Below are 20,592 nucleotides of genomic sequence, written 5' to 3'. Positions count from 1 at the left end.
TCGTTTAATGCGATAGGTACAGTATATATTTATTTTCTAGAGGAGTCGGCAGACTGTGAAAGACAAACTGAAGAAGTGTACTATATGTAATCAAGTTTCTTTAACTTTTGAAAACAAAAACTTTTTGCTAATGAATTGAAACTGATATTACAATAAAATATCTTACTTAAGAAAATCCTTATGTTTCACCTTAAAATTAATCTTCAAAAAATTATAAGAAATTGATCACCTACCTTAAAAAATGTATCTTTTCTAAGTTCAATTAATTCATCTAAACCAACACTGCCAGATTCTTCCATGGCTTCAATGCAGAACTATAAAAAACAAAATTAGCAATAGAAACAAGCATTATTTTAATAACCAATACATGCTTTTTTATATACTGAAGACAAAAACAGTATTGTAGATATGCACTGCAATGTATTTATAGAACAATTAGTAAAAGGTTTACTTTAATGTTGACAGGAATGTCAATCTTTAAAGCTTGATAAGCTTCAATCACTTTAAGCCAGCACAACACAGGACCTTTGTCATCTGTTGAACCACGTGCAGTAAGTTTCACACCATCGTCCTCCATAACAAAGGGATCATCTGTACTCCATCCATCACTTTTGAGTGCAGGCTGGACATCCAAATGTCCATAAACTAACACAGTTTTCTTTTTGGGGTCTGCACCCAAATGTCCAAGAAGAATGGGAGGCAAAGGAATCTCTTTACCATCAGGTGTTGTTTCTTTTCCAAGAGGATTATCACATTTCTCAATAGTAGCACCAAGTGCTTCTAATTCCTAAATGAATGAAAACAATATTTGTGTCCTATAACTGAGAATCTCCGAGTTAAAAGACCTTTGCAAATTCGTACAAAAAAAGTTTTTTTAAAAAATTACTTGCATTGGAAACATTGATATGAAATTCAGTTAAAGAGGATTCACACTGTAAGGCGCTGTAAAAAACCATGAAATGAAATTTTAACCTTACAGCATGACCTCGATACCTTCGATTTGTACAACCTTTCACAAATCGAAAAAATTTATTTTACAAAATATACACTTGAGACGATGCAGTTGTCAGGCTGCACTGTATAAAAAAAAATTTACAATGTGAATGTTCATGCCTCTTCTCTAAAAAATATTTGTAGATGCTCCCCACTGAACAAAACATTTCCTATTTCAAAAAAATCGATAAAACATTTAAGATAGATAGATGTGCATATTATGCATGGCTAGCCATGGCTTACATGAGGAGTCCTATATAGAGTATTTCATGCTCATTTTGAGCTACGCAAACGCAATTAGGGTCTAAGCTCTACTAGACAACTTCCTGCAACATCCAACGGCCACACAGTGTGCCATTGCCTCAATTTCCCTTACATGGCTTGGGTTAACCCGCCCCTATTGAATTGCGACCTAGGGGAATCAAACCGCAGTTTCCTGCACAAAGTGCGAGAATTATAATCACTAAGCAGGCTTTGTCATATAAGGCGTGTAATCGCACGCGCATGCCTGGTTTACTTTAGACGTGTGAAATATCACATTTCTAAAGTGTTCATTTTTATCGTAGACGAGCAAAAGAAGAAGAAAGCACGCCTGAGTTAATCATTTTATTTTCTCTTGAAATATTCTGAGTTAAAAATTATATTTTTAAATATTGTTTTTCATAAGTGATATTTTTCTGTTCGTGGTGAAGAAAGTGACCATCAGTAACAAAACTGCGATCGTTTGAGGTTGCTTAGTAAAAAAATCAAGCACAGTGGAGCACGAAAATAGATCTTAGAATTATTAGATTATTTGCATTTAGAATTATGATAGACCAACAGCAAATACATATTGCGAAAATATTATATTTAAAAAATTGTTGTAATAAATAAAGTTGTGCAGTATGTGCTCTTACTTTCGGGATAACAAAAAATAAAATGGATACATGCAGCAACCTGTTAAACTTATTAGTTTAAACTATTAAAAAGAAAAAACAACTGTCAATTTCTTTCTTCTTTTTATAACATGCAAACCATGTGCCATGTGCGAAATAATTAAAAGAGTGCTAGATATTTACATGAGCAAGAAGAGCAGAAAAAGAAAAGTTGCACCAGAAATATCATCTACATGGTGAACAAAAGAGTCGATTTTCATCTATACAAATTCGGAGTCCGAAATTTCTGATTCAGCCGATCACGATTTGGACGACAATAATGAATCAATGGATTCCGATGTTGGAGACATTTAATGTTGTAATGTTTTTGTTGTTATCTTTTTATTGGTAAAATACCAAGTAAGTGTTACTTTCGTTATGAAATAAATTTTAACAAGCTCTGTTAATTTTAACAGAGCTTGTTCAAATAACAATGTTATATGAAAGTAATTTCTTTCATCAAAGCAGTTTGATTAGCTTACCAGCTTAGCTTGGTCAACCATTTTAACAACATCTTCCCTACTATCTGGCCAGCCAGAAACACTTTTTATTGCACACCATTTTCGAAGGTTTTCAACATACTCTTCCTATAATAACATTCCAGACTATTATAATTTTGCATTCATAACAAAAAACAAGGCAGTTGCGCCAAGTTTTAAATCAATCTATCAAAGCACTATTTCACTGTAATTCAAAAATATTAAAATACAAAATATGACTATATATGTTACAAGATTTATCATTTCTGCAAACCGCAGTTTTGTGTGCATGATTAAGTCAATTTGTTACTTGTAAGAAAAATAAAATAGGCAAGCTCACCTTATGATCATCAATATATCTAAAAAAATATCAAAATAAAAATTGATGATTATTTGATTGTGCATGGAACAGAATTATCAAGAAAGGGTTGAAGGAGGTACACAGACTTGACGCAGAGGAACTTGAGTTTGAACTAACCCAGTGGGCATCAGATTCAATGGTTATTCAACCCATGCTAGAATGTGCATCTGATGTTAAACTAAGAATGATGATATATATAAGTTCCCTGCAGGCTTGTATTGTTAAAACCAATACTTCAGACTTTCTCACTACAAAGAAATTTTAAATAAACTTTTTGCTGTAGCCTTATCAAAATACTTCCTAATTGGCAGCTCACTGAAGGTAGTCCCTTAGACGACAAGTTTAACATAACATTTATGTTCTTTGATATTTTAATTGAATGTAATATAATTTATATTAGAGACATTGGCACAAGTAGAAGTTCAAAATAGAAGCATATTTGATAATTCATGTAAATGGGTCAAACAGAACTTGTTTGATAAGGTAATAATTTTATGTGACAAGGATATTGCACATCACTCTTTTATAAAGTGATGTGCAAAAAAGCAAAAAAGTTCAAGTACACAAATTGTGAATCATAAGCTGCTTATTGGAACCCTAGAGTAGTACAGTGTTTTGCAAACATAAAAAACATAAAAAAGTTATTTTAAAATTTATTAAAAAATTATTCTAAATTTTTAACTTATTAATATTTTTATTTGTAAACACCCATGAAACTTTAAAGTTGGTGCTAGATTAGGTTAGAAGCAACATATATATTATGTATAAATCTTTTCTTTTTTTACACAGCACATCAATATAGAATATAGAATACCTGTGTTGTGAGTGAATCATACAGAATATATATTATTAAACATTTCTGTTTAAAATAGGCATATGACATATGCCATAGTCAGTTAATATATTCAGGTAAATTGTCTCAAGGTAGAAAAATGTCAAAGAACAGAAAGCTTTAAAAATTAAGAAATACTCACTTGAAAAGCTTTTCCATAGGATCTTCATTAGCCATGGTCAATGTTAAAGTAATATCTTGCAAGCAAGTTAAAAAAAAATAGTATAGCTGAAGTTAAAATAATGATGTGGCTAATAGCTAGTATATTGTTGTATATATAATAGACAGATAAGATATTATATCTGCTTCTCTTTACTTTATTAACAATTATCACAGTATGAAAGGTACCGATAGTTCCGTGTACAATATAGCAAAGACTGAAAGAGAATGGAACAGTAGGTAGCCTCCTAAACCAGGTATGAGGAACTACCTAGCATTATTTATTTTCTTATTTAGCCTTAAGGCACAAAGGCGCAAAAGCAAACAGTTGTGTGTAATTTTGCATCAATTTTTCTGTCAAAAAATGTTTATGTCATCTGTGAAAATCAAATATTTTCACAGTTGAATCTGCTTCACGGCGTAAATATACTTAAAAGGTTTTAAAGTTTTGTCATATTCTTTGTATTCTAAATCCAGGCCAGGCCGTCAATGTCTCTGAAAAAGCATCACGTTTGTTTGGATTCGCGCTGAATTGCGCGTTTGTTTATATTACACCCGAACTGGCAAGAATTCGAGAAATTGTAGTCCCTTTGAGTTTTGTTGCCTATCGTATTTAAAGGATGTTATCAAACGGAAATTTCTAAATTCAGCCTGTCTTTCATTCATTATTGCACAGAAATTCGGCTAAAAAAGTCTACAAAACAACATTTAAAAGATAATGTCACAGCCGTTGACAACTTCGTTATATCTATCTAGTTCATGTCCAGAATCCTAAAAGTTGCCGTATTCTTAAGATAGTTTACATTCGGATCATTTTTTGTGCTGGGGCAAAACAGATGTGGACAGAACAAAACAGAGATTTTGTCGTTGATTTTTGGAGTCAAATTAACATACATTGTTAGCTCTAATTAACACTTTATGTGACATGAAAGTCAAGAAAATTGCAAGAAAAATACTTCATTTTATATCCAATTTTGTTTCCTAGCACCTTTTCCACTACACTTGTCATTCCAATGAACAAGAAAGAGACAGAAAAGGTTTATTTGTTAATTAGATTTCGCGGACAATCGAACATTGATATTTCCCAGGGATTTAATTTTCTGCAAACGATCAAAATTTCAATATTACGCAGGGATTTAATTTCGCAGACAGCCCTTACTTCAAATATTTAGCGTTGACATAATTTCGTGAATTTTTCAAACACTGCAAAAACTGCGAAACTTAATCCACCCGAAGTATATAATTAACTTATAAGGTAGCTGAAAAATATCTTTCTGATTCCCCTTAATAGTTGCACGAAGGTGAACATCCTATCTTATCAGCACATGCGCAATATCTATTTTTAGCTTACTACATCATTTTCTCTCCTGCACCCCACATCGGTCGCTACGACGGCGAAGAGAATTCAATCAACCAATAAGATTTCAAATTACAATTTAGAAAGGAAGATTGAAATTTTAGAATGAAAACAAAGTTGATAAGAAAAAAAAAATGATAATTTTCTTAGCAATATCTAACTTGGGTGAGCGCACAAATAAGCGATAATAATTAAATCAAGCAGTCTGATTGGTTAAAAGGCGTTTGATTATGGCAAAACCTTGTTATTATTTTGTTTTGTGCAGGTGAACTGCATACGAACGCAACGACTACGGTGAATGGGCTTATAATTCAATTGGAATTTCTTTTCGATCTGTTCCTTAAAATCTACAAATTAAAATATTATGTGATCCTTCTTTTTTTGCCTGTCAAACACTTTCTAAACATTCGCAACTGTTCTATAAGTTGAATAATATTTTGCAGGTATATTTCCCGTAAACGAATTAAAATTGGCGGATGTTGATACGATCTAAACGTACTTGGTAATAAAAAATTATCTGACATAATTTTCAGTCGCGTTTCTCTTCACTACTATTACCTCTCTTTTGCGTGCTTAAAAACATTTAAAATGAATGGAAATTCAAATGTGAGTTTCGAAAGGAAGTGAACAGACGGCCCTTTTCTTGATTTTCAAAAAAAATAAGTTCTTTCACATTAGGGGATCATGGCTACGCAATAGGTCACATCAGGGGAAAGCTTTATTTGCGTCTGTGAAATTATATCACGACCTGGATTCAGAATTTTCCTTATCATCAAACAAAAAGGTTTGTTTTTTTCCTGCCGAATTTGATGGATGACCTAGCCTACAGTACTAGGTAGTTTCTTACAAAAAGCAAAATAATGGAATTATTTTGCAGATATTTTATCTACTTGCTGCTTTTTCTCCTATGTTTTAGCCAGCTATGTTGTATAGTGTCAGGCTAGCTAAGCAGCTAGCTAAATAACTGGATTATTAATTACAACTGGCTTTTTATTTTGCTCTGAAATATCCAAACCTTTCAAAGTAAAGTCTAGCTATAAGCTCAGCACCTGTCATATCTTTCCTTGAATAAAAGGCATCAAAATTTCCCCCATAAGTTGCCATTGTTTTTTGAGTGAAGGCAGCACACAGTCCCCCTCCCCCAACAACCCCAACAATAAAAATGGAATATTTAAAAAATCAGTCAAATATTCCATAGCTAGGTTGACGAGTTTAATTTTAGCTAGCTAATCACAAATTTTAAAATATAGCTATATAATGGAAAAATATTGCTAAGAACTTTATCAAACTTGATTTTGATAGGTATAGCTAATGACATTTCCCCTGGATTTCAGTATTGGGGATTGGTAGCTTTATTGGTAGAGCTTTCAAATCATGCCCAAGAGGTTGTGGGTTAGATCCCAGCAAAACGTCAGTTGTCAAGTTGGGCAAAATTTTCAAAGAATTTGGTAGCACAAATGGGAGTTTTAAATCTATATTATAATACTCGTATACGTATGTCTGTCCGTCTGTCTGTCACGCAAAATGATAGCTTAGCTGTGCTAGCTAGAAACACGCAATGCAGTATAAAAAGGACAGGCGAACCCGTAAATTTTTCCACAGGCTAACGACTAGTACTCTAAAATACTATTAGGTCATATAAGTTTAAATCTGTCAGAAAGGATCATACCAAATAGGGTTAACTATTTAATTTTATTTATTGTTTTGTGAAAAAATTATTGTGCAGATATGTTTTCCTGGTTTCCACAGCAAAAAAATGTGGTGCAAGCATAAGCATAAAATATCAAAACACAGATGTTTTTTTTAATCACAATGTGAGTTCTTAGGCTAGATGAGATGTGCATATACATAACTAGCTGGGGAGTCCTGCGGTGTTTAATCCCCATTTTGAGCCCCAGCAGGTCCAATTAATGTCTGTACTCCCTCCAACTTCCACAGCGTACACAGTCTGCCATTCCCCCATTTCCCTTACATGGCTGGGGTTAGGTAGGACTATGGTAACATTCATTGCCCATATTGAATCACCACCAAAGGAGAAATGAACTATCATAGCCTTAAAAGCTTATCCCTAGGCTTAGCTGATGCAGAATTGAACTCTAAAAAAAAGATGGAATGATCAGACATGTTTTTTAAGATTATCATATAAGGACTTATAAGGGCAGTGTGTGACAATGGGTCATGCAGCCTGACAAGAGTATACCACTTAATACATGGTGCACCAATGGAATAAAGTTTCTATACCAATGTATGGAATTTAAAACATTGTCAACAGAATTTAAATCTATTTTCAGCTATATGAATATGAGTTACAGAATCAGATTTAACCCAAGATATTTTAGGTACAAAGAAAAAATAGATAATTTTTGTATGTATCTTGTTTTTGTATATTTTTCATAAAATCATTTTTACAATATAATTGGATCTGTAAAACTTTTAATGCTTTGTAAACAAATGTTATCAAAAATACATTTTTTTAGTTCTGACTTGATGTTGAACTTATAGGTCAAGAATGCATACTTATGTTCTCAGGCAGGCAAGTTACAACATGCAGAATATAAAAGAACAGAAAAAAACTTTGTGTTTGCATTTTTACTTTTAGTCAGTTAACACTCTTTTTACATAATTCTGTCACCACTGTACATTGTAACTGCAAGGGTGAGAGTAATATTTGGAATTTGCAATTTAACCCACTCCCCTCCCATTAAGCTCAAAAGAGTTGGCATTTTAATTTGTTTTGCATCTTAATGACTTCCCTCTATTTGTTTATGTTAATTGCCAATCCGTTATATTAATTTTTTTTCCTTTTAAACTAAACTTTGTGTCAAGTTATATATGTTATATATGCTACAAGAGATATTTTTTGATTTACAGTGTTATTTATAGCAATTGCCAGTGTGTTTTTTGTTTGTCTGTTTTTTTATTTGTAACATATTTTCACGAATGACATAAGCAATGTTTTCATAAGTTTAAGTTGCCAAATAAATTTTCAGAGGGACGTTTAGTTTAGATTTAGCAAGAACTTGTAACAAGGATGTATTATCAACTTTATTTACTCTGTCAAAACAATGTTGTTGAATCTGGAATTTTTATTTTCCCTTGTCAAAAATACCGCCGACATAAAATAAAAGCAATTAATTTTGTACCTATTTTTAACATCTTTACATTTATCTGATTTCATTCTGATGGTTTACCATCAGATAAATTAACTTCCACTTATGTGAATTGTACATTTAACTTTCTGTGCTATATAAATAACATTTTCCACTTTTTTCTTTGCATGATTGTTTTCTTACATGTAACAATTCCCTTGTTCAAAAGAAATTTTTGCCAATTAGGGATGTCGTTATTGTAAAATTAATGAAATTGGATCACCCCTATCTGTAATATATACGAGTTAAACAGTTTTCTTTCTAAAATCATTTACGCTCTCAATTTTTTTTGTTATTTGGCTTAAGCTGGCAGAACTTTTAAATTAGCTCCTTTTTTGTTGCTATTTTGCTAACCAAGACTATTGCTTTATGGAACAATATTAGCCTAGTGTGGTGGTACAGAAATTATTAATTTTTGAATTAAGTTGTTATAAACAGAAACCTTGTCGAGCAAGGTGCAAAAACCTATTATTTTTTTACAAATAAAATTTCTTTCTTGTTATTTTGGTTTGGTGGTTATGATGCTGGATTTTCATTTACTACTTTTTAGTAATTTGAAATTTTGAGAAATTATTGTTTTTCGCTCATTATATATCAGGAGCTTCAACTAGTTGAAATTTGTTTTAAAAAAACAAAATAAATCAAAAATAGTTGTTTTTATTGATTTTATGTTTCATAAATGAAATGTTAACAAACTTGAATTTGTGTTTTTTTACTTTTATAATTTTTTGCTTTTGTTGCTTTGCTGGTTATTAAAAAATAATTAATTATTAATAATGTAAACACATTTTGTGTGCAAATGTGGAACAAACCAATACTCCTTGGTAATGACCAAGGGTGAGTCAGTCAGTGCAGTATGTAAAGTCTTTTTGTCTGTGCATGGTAAAAAGCAGGGTTCACTTTGAATAACTGGTATGTAATCTAGAAATCTAAAATGGTGGCTAATAAATCCGGGAATGCTAATTTTATTAAATAGTTTGGAGTATTAATGAAACCTTATTTCTTCTTATTGGGTATTAAGTCCAATATTTTGGAGTAAATATAGCTATCTACTCTAATATATTGGGAAATTCAGGTTAAATTCCAATTTGACAATAGCCATTTAACGGCTACTGAAAATCCTAGATTACTTATTTGAGATTTGTTCTTAACCAGGAGTGTCTGGGTTATTATATTTAATTATTACTATAATTAAGTCTTATTCTCGTTTTAGACTAATTAATATGAATGGTGTCATGGATTTATCTTGCATGGAATTAGCGTTACAGGGAGAGCAATTCTGCAAAAATGGTGACTGCAGGTCTGGCGTAGAATACTTTGAAGCTGCCATTAAAGTTGGCACGGAAGATTTAAAAACTTTAAGTGCTGTGTATAGCCAGTTAGGGAATGCATATTTTTATTTGCAAGAATATGAAAAAGCACTCGAGTTTCATAGACATGATTTGACACTAGCCAGGACATTGGGAGATCGTTTAGGTGAAGCAAAAGCTAGTGGTAATTTAGGCAATACATTAAAAGTTCTTGGGAAGTTTGATGAAGCTATTTTCTGCTGTACACGACACTTGGATACATCACGTGAACTGAAGGATAAGGTTAATCTTTTTGTATTTGTTGTTGCTTTTTTCTAGGAAATGACAACAAAGCATAATCATGTACAATAGTTATGCTTTGTTATATTGTTTTGCTACATACCGTGTATTAGACAATGTGGCCATGCTGATGAACAGGGCAAATATTTTTTGCAGGATGAAGTTATAAAAAACATCTCAATTCCATGATAAATTTGATTCAATGTGTAAACCATTTGAATTATATAAAGCTTTTTTTATAGTTAGAATAGTTAAAATACTTGCCAAATTGGCCTACAGTACCCCTTAAATGTAACTTTACATGTACCCGAGTTTTACGACGTCTCTCATGTCTACATAAAGAGTCATAACAATAAGATATGATGAAGCCTTTTGTTCTTACATGTAACATGTATGCTATTGTTTAAAAGTGTTAACAATCACGATAGCTATTAAAAGATATATATTTTTAAAAAATTGAATGAACAATGAAGCTAATGGCTGCATTATAAAGATTAATCTAGTACTACTTAACTTAGCAATAACAACAAAGGTGAAATCATGTAATTTGGATGTTAACATAATAAAAGGAAGTACATATTAAGTATTTAAATTTTGTGCCATTTTATAAATATGTTGCCATATAGCAATGATGAAGTTTTATCCAAAGTTTTGACATTAAATTTTGAATAAAAATTTTGGAAAGAATTTTGGAAAGAAATTTTTTTTTTAATAAGTTTATTATATATTTCTATATTTATCCTATGCAAATTTTCAATGTCTCCACTCACCATTTGTCCTCAAACATGGAAAATATTTAGTAAAAATAATGCAATATTTAAAAATCATGACATCATTATGAAATTAATGTCATAAATTTTTTGACCATTTTCTCTTATCAAGAGTTAAATTTGTAAGCAAAATTTCATGTGATAGCTCTTTCTGTTTAAGAGTTGTATAGAAGGAGCTCCTAGACTCTCCTTTTTTTCATAACAATGAAGCAAAAAAATGTGATACTCAGAAACGAATCATGGAAAAGTTTTTAATGAAACTGCTTAAAAATAGTATTTTTGCTTTTTTGTTGTTATTGTTAGTTCTGATACCTGCATGTGCTTCCAAATCTCTTAATTAAATTAAGTTAACATCAAAAAAATAGATTCGCAAATTACTAGATGTAAAACCAGTAGGTTATAAGTAAAATAATTCTTAAGTTTATTACAGCAATTTTGGGTTGCTTATAGATCGGAGAAGCCCGTGCATTATACAATCTTGGTAATGTATACCATGCAAAAGGAAAACATCTCGGAAGAAGTAGACACCGGGATCCTGGCAATTTTCCATTTGAAGTCCAACAAGCTCTCGAAAGAGCAGTTGAATTTTATGAGTAAGAAAATATTGTCTAATAATCCCCCTTTAATATATACATAATAATATACTATTGATATTGAATATTGATAAATTCCTGTCTTTGGCCAAGAAATAGTTACATTGTATGGTTTCTGTATCAACATTCATTTGTTTAGAGCTAACCTAATCCTTGTGAATGAACTTGGCGACAGAGCTGCTGAAGGTCGTGCATATGGTAATCTAGGAAACACACATTATCTTCTCGGTAATTTTGATAAAGCTGTTCAATATCACGAAGAGGTATGAATATATAAGTATAGGGAAAACTTGTTTATATTTGCCTTATCTTATTTTGTAAGATTGTTATTAAAAGGAAAGTGCAATTTGTAGACAGCCTAGAAAAGGAGTGTGGATGTATAAAAAAGGGAGTAGAACACACAACAAATGGAATTTAAAATGTTAGTCAGCACAATTTTTGTTTGTAATTTTGTACATCTTTTCTAACGTAACTTTTGTTGTGTTAATTTTTATAAAATATATTCAAATAACAATTTTTCATTTAGTTTATTTTTCTTCACTACTGAATTACCTTATTACCTTATTGTTGTTGAAAAAATCCAACCTTACTTTTAGAGGTTGTTGATTGCTCGAGAATTTCAAGATAAAGCTGCTGAAAGAAGAGCATTTAGTAATCTTGGAAATGCACATGTGTTTCTTGGTGAATTTGAAATAGCTGTTGAATATTATAAGTATGGTTAAGCTGTCAAATGCCTTTGTTATAGATAATCTTAGCTGTAATAGATATATTAAAAGTAGTTAATTTAGCCATTTATTTAAAAAGTAGTTTTTCCAAGCTGCCTAAACATCAGTGTTTGTAAATTATTAGAAAACACTGTTAGCTTTAATGTTTTAATAAAATTTGTTTTGTATGTTTTATTAATAGAAAAACAAAAGAGTTAGCTCAAGAACTGAATGACAAAGCAATTGAAGCACAGGTCAGCATTTTACACTCTTATAATTTTATACTTTTAATAACATTTATAATATATATATATATATATATATTATTTTTTGTACTGAAAAGCTGTTTTTTGCGGATATTTTTTTTTTGACTAAGGAGCTACTCTCAAATAAAAAACGTGTCCAAATCATTCTTAAGGTGTGAGTAAGGGAAAGAAGTGCTATGTATTAAAAATCGTGAAACTAAAATTGAATGGTGGTCAATGCATTAACATAGTTATATTCCAAAAGCATATAAAATTATCTAGTCAATGATCTAAATATTTTTTTTTTTAAAAAAAAAACTTAGATCTTAAAAAAACGCTTTAAAAAATGACCCCTTGTTTAGAAAATTTGTTTATTGTTTCAATTTTCATACCATATGTTTGTTTTTTGCCTACAGTTACCTGAACCTTCTCTGTGTGCTTTATTATTCTTTTTTATATATAAAATGCTGTGTTTGTTTTAGGCTTGTTACAGTCTAGGGAATACATGTACATTATTAAAGAGATACAATTTAGCAGTCGATTATCATCTGGAACATTTAAATTTTGCAAAAACTCTGAAAGATAGGTTTGTTCATATATTTATACCTGGATTATTATGGCACAATTTTATAGTCATGTTAGGATACATGAAAAGGAAATGAGCTAAGATATGTGGAATAAAATGATAGGCAAACCGGTGGAGTCCTGTGCAAGCTAACGACTAGTTTTTATTAAAGTTAAATCTTCAAATTTTGAATATTTTAAATTATGCTGTTAATGTACCGTCTATTTGAAGTTCAAAAATAAATGCTTCTCTAAGTGGGGTATTTTTTTTAGTATGAGCGTTTGTACAAGCTTTTTACGGTATCTGGATTATTTGAAATATTTTATTGTGGTATGGAGCACACTTTTGTGTAACTTTTTGAGCTACTAAACTCTCTCTTTGCTATAATGTATATGCTCTTCAAACTCTTCAATGTATTTCTGTAGTTCTTGTTATTGTATACTATCTGCCTCCGTTGTAAATCTATGGGAAAAATAATAATAAAAAATAATAAAAAAATTATTTTTTTCTAGAGCCTACTTATCTTTTACTTTAGAGTTGGCGAAGGCAGAGCATATTGGAGTCTGGGCAATGCATATACTGCTTTAGGTCAGCATAGTGAGGCTTTAACATATGCAGAAAAACATTTATTTGTCTCTAAGGAGGTGAGGCATTTTGACCTGTTATTAATTAACTGGATTCTAGTTTCATTTTCAGCCTTATTTTCTGGTAAGCACATCCATAAATTTAAACATCTTGTGTTATTCATTGGGTGTGCTTGGATTTTTGTTGTACTAGAGGTTTTTGTTGTACGGGTTACTCTACCATGCTTTCTGAGTAAATAATGCTATGCATGAAGTAAAACTAAGCTTGAATAATTTTTTTATTTTTTTTTTATCTAGGTGGGTGATCGAACTGGTGAATTGACAGCAGAAATGAACATCGTCGATTTAAAAGCTGTACTTGGTCTTGATACTAGAAAGTAAGACATTCTGTATGAATAATATGACAACTATGTCTCCTCTCATCAGACAGCACGATTTTTGTGGTCAAGTAAACAAACACATCATCATATCCTCTTAAAACTGCTCTGTGTCTTTGAGTGTGTGATCTGACAATGCATAAGGATGCTCCTAAAATTAGATTTGAAGAAAAATAAAATACCATTTAGTTTTGACATTGTTTTGTATGGCATTTGTTACTTTATGGGAAGATTTTTTTTGCAGGAATTTAATGTCACCAATTGAAAAAAAAGTGTTTGTAGAGATTTTAGAGATTCTTAACTAAAACTTTTTTGATTTGCTTTAAATTTATTTTACTGAGTGATCTTATTAAACTTTTTCAGTCGTTACAACATGCTTTTTTTTGTTTGGAATTACCTTGCATACTGCTTTAGAAATTAAAGGGAAAAAAGTTAATTGTTACTCATTTTTTTGTATTTCGTTAAACCACCCCCTTTTTTTAATACGGATTGTTATCATAAATTTAAATTGTAATTGAGATATCACGGCGTGGGATTTTCGTTTTATTTCTTTCAATCAAAATATTTTGAAAGACGTTTCTATCGAAACCTTCTTCCCACTCATATTCTTCTTTTTCAATTACAAACGAAGACGTAGTTCTAAAAACTCAGCAGATGGGTTTAAGAGTGAAAGATTGTTACCTCTAAGCTCAACCGCATGGCTGTTTCTTTTACTGTTAGACTTTGTGACCTGAAGAAAGGGGAGAGCTTCAGCATTTCATTACAGAAACATACTAATGATTTTGCGATCAGAAAAATCGCGAAAATAGAAAGACTGTTGGCCTTTAACTGAGTGATTTAACCTATAAGTGCATAATTTAATTTAGGGGTGTGTGTTGGAGGGGGGGGGATTACAATTATGCAAGGCTTGGATGTTGCTATAAAGCAACCAAAAACTGGAGCTTGTGAGTTTGAGGGCAACGACAACTATCCGGAGCTTTGCAAAAGAAAAAAAATCTTCCAGACAAAAATACAATACAAACAGAGATCTTCAGATTAGAGAGTTTTTGTTTTTCTCAAATGTAAAGAAAAATTTTTTCAAATGGACTTAACTAGGCAGTGATAATAAATGTGTTTTCTTTTTAAATCGACTCCCTAATTTCCTTCTGTTGCCGGAATGAAACAAGTGTATTACGTTTTAATAAGCATTAACATTAATTTTATTTAATATAAAATAAAAAAAAATTTCTTTGAAAGAAAAAATCACAGGAATTTAATTTTAGGAATTTTAAGAAATCTTTTTGTGGAAATTTAATTTCGGATATCACTAGAAACGCTAGAAATTTTTGCGGCTAATTAACGCGAATTTGGCCTAAATTTTATCCCGCAAATATTTACTCCTTACGGTATCTTGGTTGTTTCATCAATATACCTTGTTAATTATCCCATATAATTATCGACACTTGACTTGTAACGACTTATCTTGTTTTAAATCTTTTTTTTAGAGAATCTTCTTTATCGGCAGACGATGTGCAGAAATTATTTAGCCCTGGTAAATGAAATTCGTTGTTTCATATTTCAATGAAAGCAACTCTGAATACAGAACTATTTCATTCCTTAAAGTTTTGGTATATTTCTAATATCTGCTAATTTTTCTGTTTTGTCTTATAGGTAATGGAGCAAACTATGTAAGTAAAAATATTTCTTGGTACTGTCTATAAATATATTAAATATGGGATAAAAATTGGGGATAAAAATCTTTCAGAAGTTATGTAACAAACTGACTCGTGGCTTTACGTATTCCTCTTTTGAATTTTTGTTTCTTTTGTATTTTGTAGAAAGTCCGGCTTAAAGCTTTCTTGAATTGAGAATAAAACATTAGAATAATTCCCGTAAACAATTTTTTTCTGAGGTTTGAAATCACTAGAGCTAAGCTGTGAAAACTAACAGACTTATCTCCAGATGGTTTCTGTGCGTTTCTACAGAAATATGTTTTATCCGTGCTTTTCAAATATTTGTGTACCTGAAAATGATAACAACTCCGCACCACACAACGCGCTAAACACTTTTTTTCTTCGTAACAGTCTCGATTATTCAATTTGTTTAGGTAGGGACAGACTCGTCTGATGTAACAGTGGGGCTAATAGAGCAACAGGTGAGTAGCTTAAAGAGTTAGGCCAAGGAAAACTAATTAAAGAGTTAGACCAGGAAAAAATATTAGGTTAAAAAAATGTAAGTTAGGCCAGAAAAAATTAACGAAAGAATTAGGTTAGGGATGGGGTATAATATAGGAGTGAGGAGAGAGAAAAACTGTGAGTTTATATTCTTGTGAGGAACAAAAACAAAGCTGCCATAAAAAAAATATATTTTCCATTTCTATTTATTTACGATCGTAATGTTTTTGCAGGTGCTCTTTGACAACTATGTTTACTTCGAGTTCATTTTTTTTCTCATTTTTACTTCCAGTTTCTTGTTTTCTTTCTTTTTCTACGTCTAAGTAATTTTTTTATTTTTTATTTATATTTCCTAGCAGCGGAATAACTCTGGTGTTAAAAAAGAAGGACCAGGCGAAGACTTTTTCGATTTACTTTATAAGTCCCAAAGTTCACGTTTAAACGACCAACGCTGTGAGTTTCCAATGCGCATAAATATGGTTGGTGGAAAGAAATATACAACTTCGGTGGCGCCAAAAAAACCGGTAGCGCCAACGGTTAGTGTAAACGCTGACTCTTTTATGGATATGGTTGTAAAGATGCAAGGAGACCGTATGGATGAACAGCGCTCCGCACCTCCCGAACTTCCTGGACTTGCTCCGCAAGGTTGATTATTCCGTGATGTTTCCTTATTATCTGCATTTGTTTACAGTTATTAGGTCTCACGCTGGCTATCGTTATTTTTCAAATTCCCCTGATCAATTCACGTAGATATGCGCGGCTGATCTGTTTCTTGTGAATCGCTTGCTTATTTGCTTCCATAAATGGTGCACGCACCATGCGTAATTATTAACAACTCGTGTAACTTTTTGCACCTGAGTGACTTATAATTTTAATCCGGTATTTGGAGATAGCGGTAATATATGAAGTCGAAAACCGTGACGCGAATGCCAATAATGACGGTTTTAGTAAGATCAACAAGGTTTATTCTCAATGCTTATGCTTTTTACATTTACATGTGAATTCCTTTTATGTGGAATGAGATACCTGCCTTGTCTCACAATAATACGCAATAATTCAATTCTCCGCTTCTAAGATTATTACATCTGTTTGCTAAATATATGGAAATTCTGTGTAAAAGTAGATATTAAATTAGACGGTTAAGATTAGATAATTTTAATTTTCTATATTTTTGTAGTTAAAGAGAGACTTCTACAGAATCAAAATGAAAAAAGAGAAATACCTGATGATAAGTTCCTTGACATGCTGATGCGAAGTCAGGTTTGTAGAAACCATGTTATAATAACAAGATATTGATTCACGTTAAGAAAGATTACATTACGTATTATGTTCTGTATCTCATAATTATAGAAATTATGCATTTCTATAATTTATGCACTTCTATAATTTATGTTTTCTATAATTTATGCACTTCTATAATTTATGCACTTCTATATTTATGCAGTTTAATAATTTATGCACTTTTATAATTTACGCATTGATGTAATATATTTATATATCTTTATATACCTTTACCATTGAAGGAGGTTAAGTTATGATCTGAAAACCGTAAAATTAGATATTTAACTTTTGATTTTAGTCTACACGAATAAACGATCAGCGATGCGATTTCCCACCCGTACCGCGTGGGCCAACCGTTCCTGACGAAGATTTCTTTAACCTAATCGTAAGGTTACAATCGAAACGAATCGATGCGCAACGAGTTAGTTTTGATGCACGAAAACACAGCTTTTAATGTAAGTAAAAAGTACCTTAAATGTTGATCTTTCTATGTTTATAGATATGTTTTTTGGGTATCAACAAATGTATTCGGTTATTGTATTCGGTTATTGTTATTACATTAGTGTTTTGTGCAACCGGATTGTCTGCTCTGCTCTTCCCTGTATAAACCATAATTTTCAGAGAAATCCGCTGCAAAACTCTCAAAATGATTATTTTTAAAAACAATTTAAATCATATCTCATTATCTTGTTGTGTTTGCACCCTTTTTAAAAACTGTATCTTCCCATAATTTGAAATGGTTGGCAATTATATATTTGTTTTTGTTTTCTACGTTTGCTTTGATTCTACTTAGGGACTTTTGTCTGCACGCTTAAGAACTTTGAAATTATTAAGCAATAATTTAAAGGAGCCTGAAAATAGAACACTGAAATTTGTGAAAGTATTTAAAACATTTTCAAGATATCCTGGCAAGATTGACACTTAACTAGAGTTTACTATAATTTTATTTTTTTATAGTTATTAGGTCCTATTAATGTTACCCTTCGTTACTACAACGAATTAATGTTTGGATACTTCTAACATGCGTGGCGAAGGATTCTTATCCACCAACAAGCATGCAGAACCCCTCAGTTTACTCTAAAATCGTTCAACGATCAATCGCTTAATAGAAACAACAGTTCAAATGGTTCATAACTTCTCGTAACCGTAATAATGTAACGAAGCAAAGATGGTGGCCGTCTTCAATTTGGGCGTGGCTACTCGTGGAACAGTATACTGTCTAACTGTCAATATTAGTGAAGAAATTTTTACTACCTTATCGACCCAAATTTTGTGAACCGAAGTTTTCATGTGACACACTTATTCGTCGATTTTAGTTCTTTCACCTAAACAAAATTTATTCGCTGATTGATATGTGTTGTATGAGGTGTCGGAAGGTCAGGTTTTTTGGCATTTCCTTAATTAATGATTTAAGAATTCGTTAATCTGATTCTCCCTCATCCCTATCTTTCGCCACTTTTATATACGGGGCCTAACAAAATTTTAGTCACCCTGAGTCGACAAAGTGTGAGTCGGTAAGGCATCTCTTTGTCTACAAATTATTTAACTAATAGTTCTATATATATAATAGCCTAGGTGTAGGTAAATAATGATGAGAATTAATGTGTACATAAGTATAATTATTTTCGTTATGAAAACGCTCTTATTTATTTCTCAATTTAATCACTCTGTTTTGTAATTTTTTGATTTGCTATAGCAGTTGTCACTGCAAGAAAACGAACTACAGTCTTCGGTTATCCGTTGACTAATAATTCAGCTTCTCGCCCTCCTGCTACATTGATGGACACGCATGCTGGAACAGTGCACTTACAAAAAGTCAATATTGGGTCCAGGAGGGCGAGATAGTATTCAATAAAGTAAAGCATTTGTATTGTTTTTTTTTACTTTTATCTTTGGGTTAGTGTCGAATATGCTTTGCTTGGTTTAGATAACTATATCGTATTGCCTGCAGAAAGTTGGGAATATAATTTAGTAATATAACATCAGATGTTTATTTCGTTTGACATTAAAGTTGCGAGGTTTTTTTCTTTTTCGGACTCGCTTATCTTTTGTCTCATTTAATCAAATTTATTTTGTTTTGGTGTATATATGTATAACCTCTGTTGCTTTACGGTACCTCAAATTATAAATAGTTGTTTCCATGTTTTTACTAATTATAAATTTATAGTTAGATCACAGCCTGTGTGCCAGGGTGCTGTAAATAAGCGTTAATTACGTAATTATCCTTGTTGTTGGCACACAGGCTAATGCATTGTAAAAAACTGTTTATTATGATTTTATAGTTCGTTTTTATCGTTTTAATTTTGTAGTAGTTATTATTTTTCATGGAAATTTCGTGTTTTTAAGCAAATATGACATATAACTGGAACTGTGAGACTAGTAAGTGAGACCTAAATTAATTAGATCACGTGAACAATTTTATGCAGGTGGACAACTTCACCCATACGTTGTTGTTATCTCGACATACTCGTAGTGTTCTGGTAAGTATAACCATTTTTTTAAAGCTTGTTATTTTTTAGCTACCTTCCCGCAGGATGTTTATGTTTTCAAGGTATTCGCGTACCAACAGCGTTGAGACTAACGCTATGTGAATAGAAATCTTCGTGTATTGCAGGGAATAAAAATCCGTTTCCGTTTAAATTGTTTCAGTTGAACACACACGATGCTATGTGAATAGAAATCTTCGTGTATTGCAGGGAATATAAATCCGTTTATCCGTTTAAATTGTTTCAGTTGAACACACACGATGCTATGTGAATAGATAACTTCGTGTATTGCAGGGAATTTGGTAAAATCCGTTTAAATTGTTTCACACACGGATATCTCTTTTGCATAGCTTCTGTTTTTGCTTAATAGCGGAATTAAATTTTCGCTAGAAATTTGGTAGAAATTTGCATGAGAAAACAATGTTTAAGTTTTCTTAAGAAATTGTATATTCTTGTTGTAATTTTTAACCTTATTTTATTAAAGTTTACGTAAAATTATTCTTACCAAACGAATGTTGAACTAACCATGTAAATAAGTGTTATTGTTTACCCCTTTAAATTCAGGAGAACATGCACCTTTTTATAAGCCATGGCCTAAATTGGCTTCAGCATATATTAGACTTAAAGGGGCCGCAAAATGCGTCAAACTTTTTCATCAAACAACGGGATTAGCTTGATGTAAATATGATTAAACTTTAAATGTTAAGGCCGATATACACAGAAGAATAATTAGAAAAATAACTTGCGTTAGATTATATAAATTAATATTCTTCCATTATTTTCCCGTGTATTTTGTAGAAAAATAAAAATTCCTGTTGTATACAGCAGTAGCATACTTCTATTGAAATATGACGTCATTGACACTTTTTTTTTCGAAACTGCGCTATTACCCACATGAAATGAAAAGCTGTGCTGTTAGAAATTTCACTTATTGTTGAGTAAAGCCGTAATAAACACAGCGTTTTTTTAAAAAATGACGAGAAATGATAATCCAAACTCAT

General features: G+C 31.5%; 2 protein-coding genes across 4 annotated transcripts in view; one reads left to right on the top strand and one right to left on the bottom strand.

The window, feature by feature from the left end:
- The window catches only part of LOC130612663 (cytosolic non-specific dipeptidase-like), a 72,289-nt gene that overhangs the window by 4,426 nt on the left and 47,271 nt on the right, over positions 1–20,592 (bottom strand). The window contains exons 2-6 of one of the 2 annotated variants that reach the window (XM_057434015.1): positions 3,722–3,781; positions 2,727–2,745; positions 2,390–2,494; positions 452–787; positions 234–314 (exon numbers count right to left, since the gene is read on the bottom strand). In XM_057434015.1, coding sequence (XP_057289998.1) covers positions 234–314; positions 452–787; positions 2,390–2,494; positions 2,727–2,745; positions 3,722–3,756 — 576 coding nt within the window. In that variant the 5' untranslated portion in view covers positions 3,757–3,781. Of the gene's footprint in view, positions 1–233; positions 315–451; positions 788–2,389; positions 2,495–2,726; positions 2,746–3,721; positions 3,999–20,592 lie in introns of those variants that run through there. The other variant, XM_057434014.1, reaches the window with a different exon arrangement.
- On the top strand, positions 9,437–19,473 carry LOC130612659 (G-protein-signaling modulator 1-like). 2 transcript variants are annotated; one of them, XM_057434011.1, is made up of 15 exons: positions 9,437–9,836; positions 11,054–11,196; positions 11,336–11,459; positions 11,793–11,908; positions 12,103–12,154; positions 12,628–12,731; positions 13,246–13,354; positions 13,592–13,671; positions 15,156–15,202; positions 15,322–15,338; positions 15,758–15,805; positions 16,184–16,469; positions 17,002–17,084; positions 17,404–17,560; positions 18,063–19,473. In XM_057434011.1, exons 1-14 carry the CDS (start codon positions 9,468–9,470, stop codon positions 17,557–17,559), a joined length of 1,734 nt encoding a protein of 577 aa, XP_057289994.1. In that variant the 5' UTR covers positions 9,437–9,467; the 3' UTR covers position 17,560; positions 18,063–19,473. The 2 variants fall into 2 exon arrangements, with proteins under 2 accessions (XP_057289994.1, XP_057289993.1); XM_057434010.1 differs by having other exon boundaries at positions 9,438–9,836; positions 16,181–16,469.

This window comes from Hydractinia symbiolongicarpus, chromosome 10, assembly GCF_029227915.1.
Source record: "Hydractinia symbiolongicarpus strain clone_291-10 chromosome 10, HSymV2.1, whole genome shotgun sequence".
NCBI lineage: Eukaryota > Metazoa > Cnidaria > Hydrozoa > Anthoathecata > Hydractiniidae > Hydractinia > Hydractinia symbiolongicarpus.
This window is presented reverse-complemented; position numbering and strand designations above follow the sequence as displayed.

Bases quoted from the DNA above. Each gene is read 5' to 3' on its own strand.
- LOC130612659 (XM_057434010.1), top strand. From the start codon at position 9,468: ATGAATGGTGTCATGGATTTATCTTGCATGGAATTAGCGTTACAGGGA. The intron at 11,197-11,335 runs GTAAGAAAATAT...TCATTTGTTTAG, and splicing joins AGAGCAGTTGAATTTTATGA to AGCTAACCTAATCCTTGTGA. The intron at 12,732-13,245 runs GTTTGTTCATAT...CTTTTACTTTAG, and splicing joins GCAAAAACTCTGAAAGATAG to AGTTGGCGAAGGCAGAGCAT.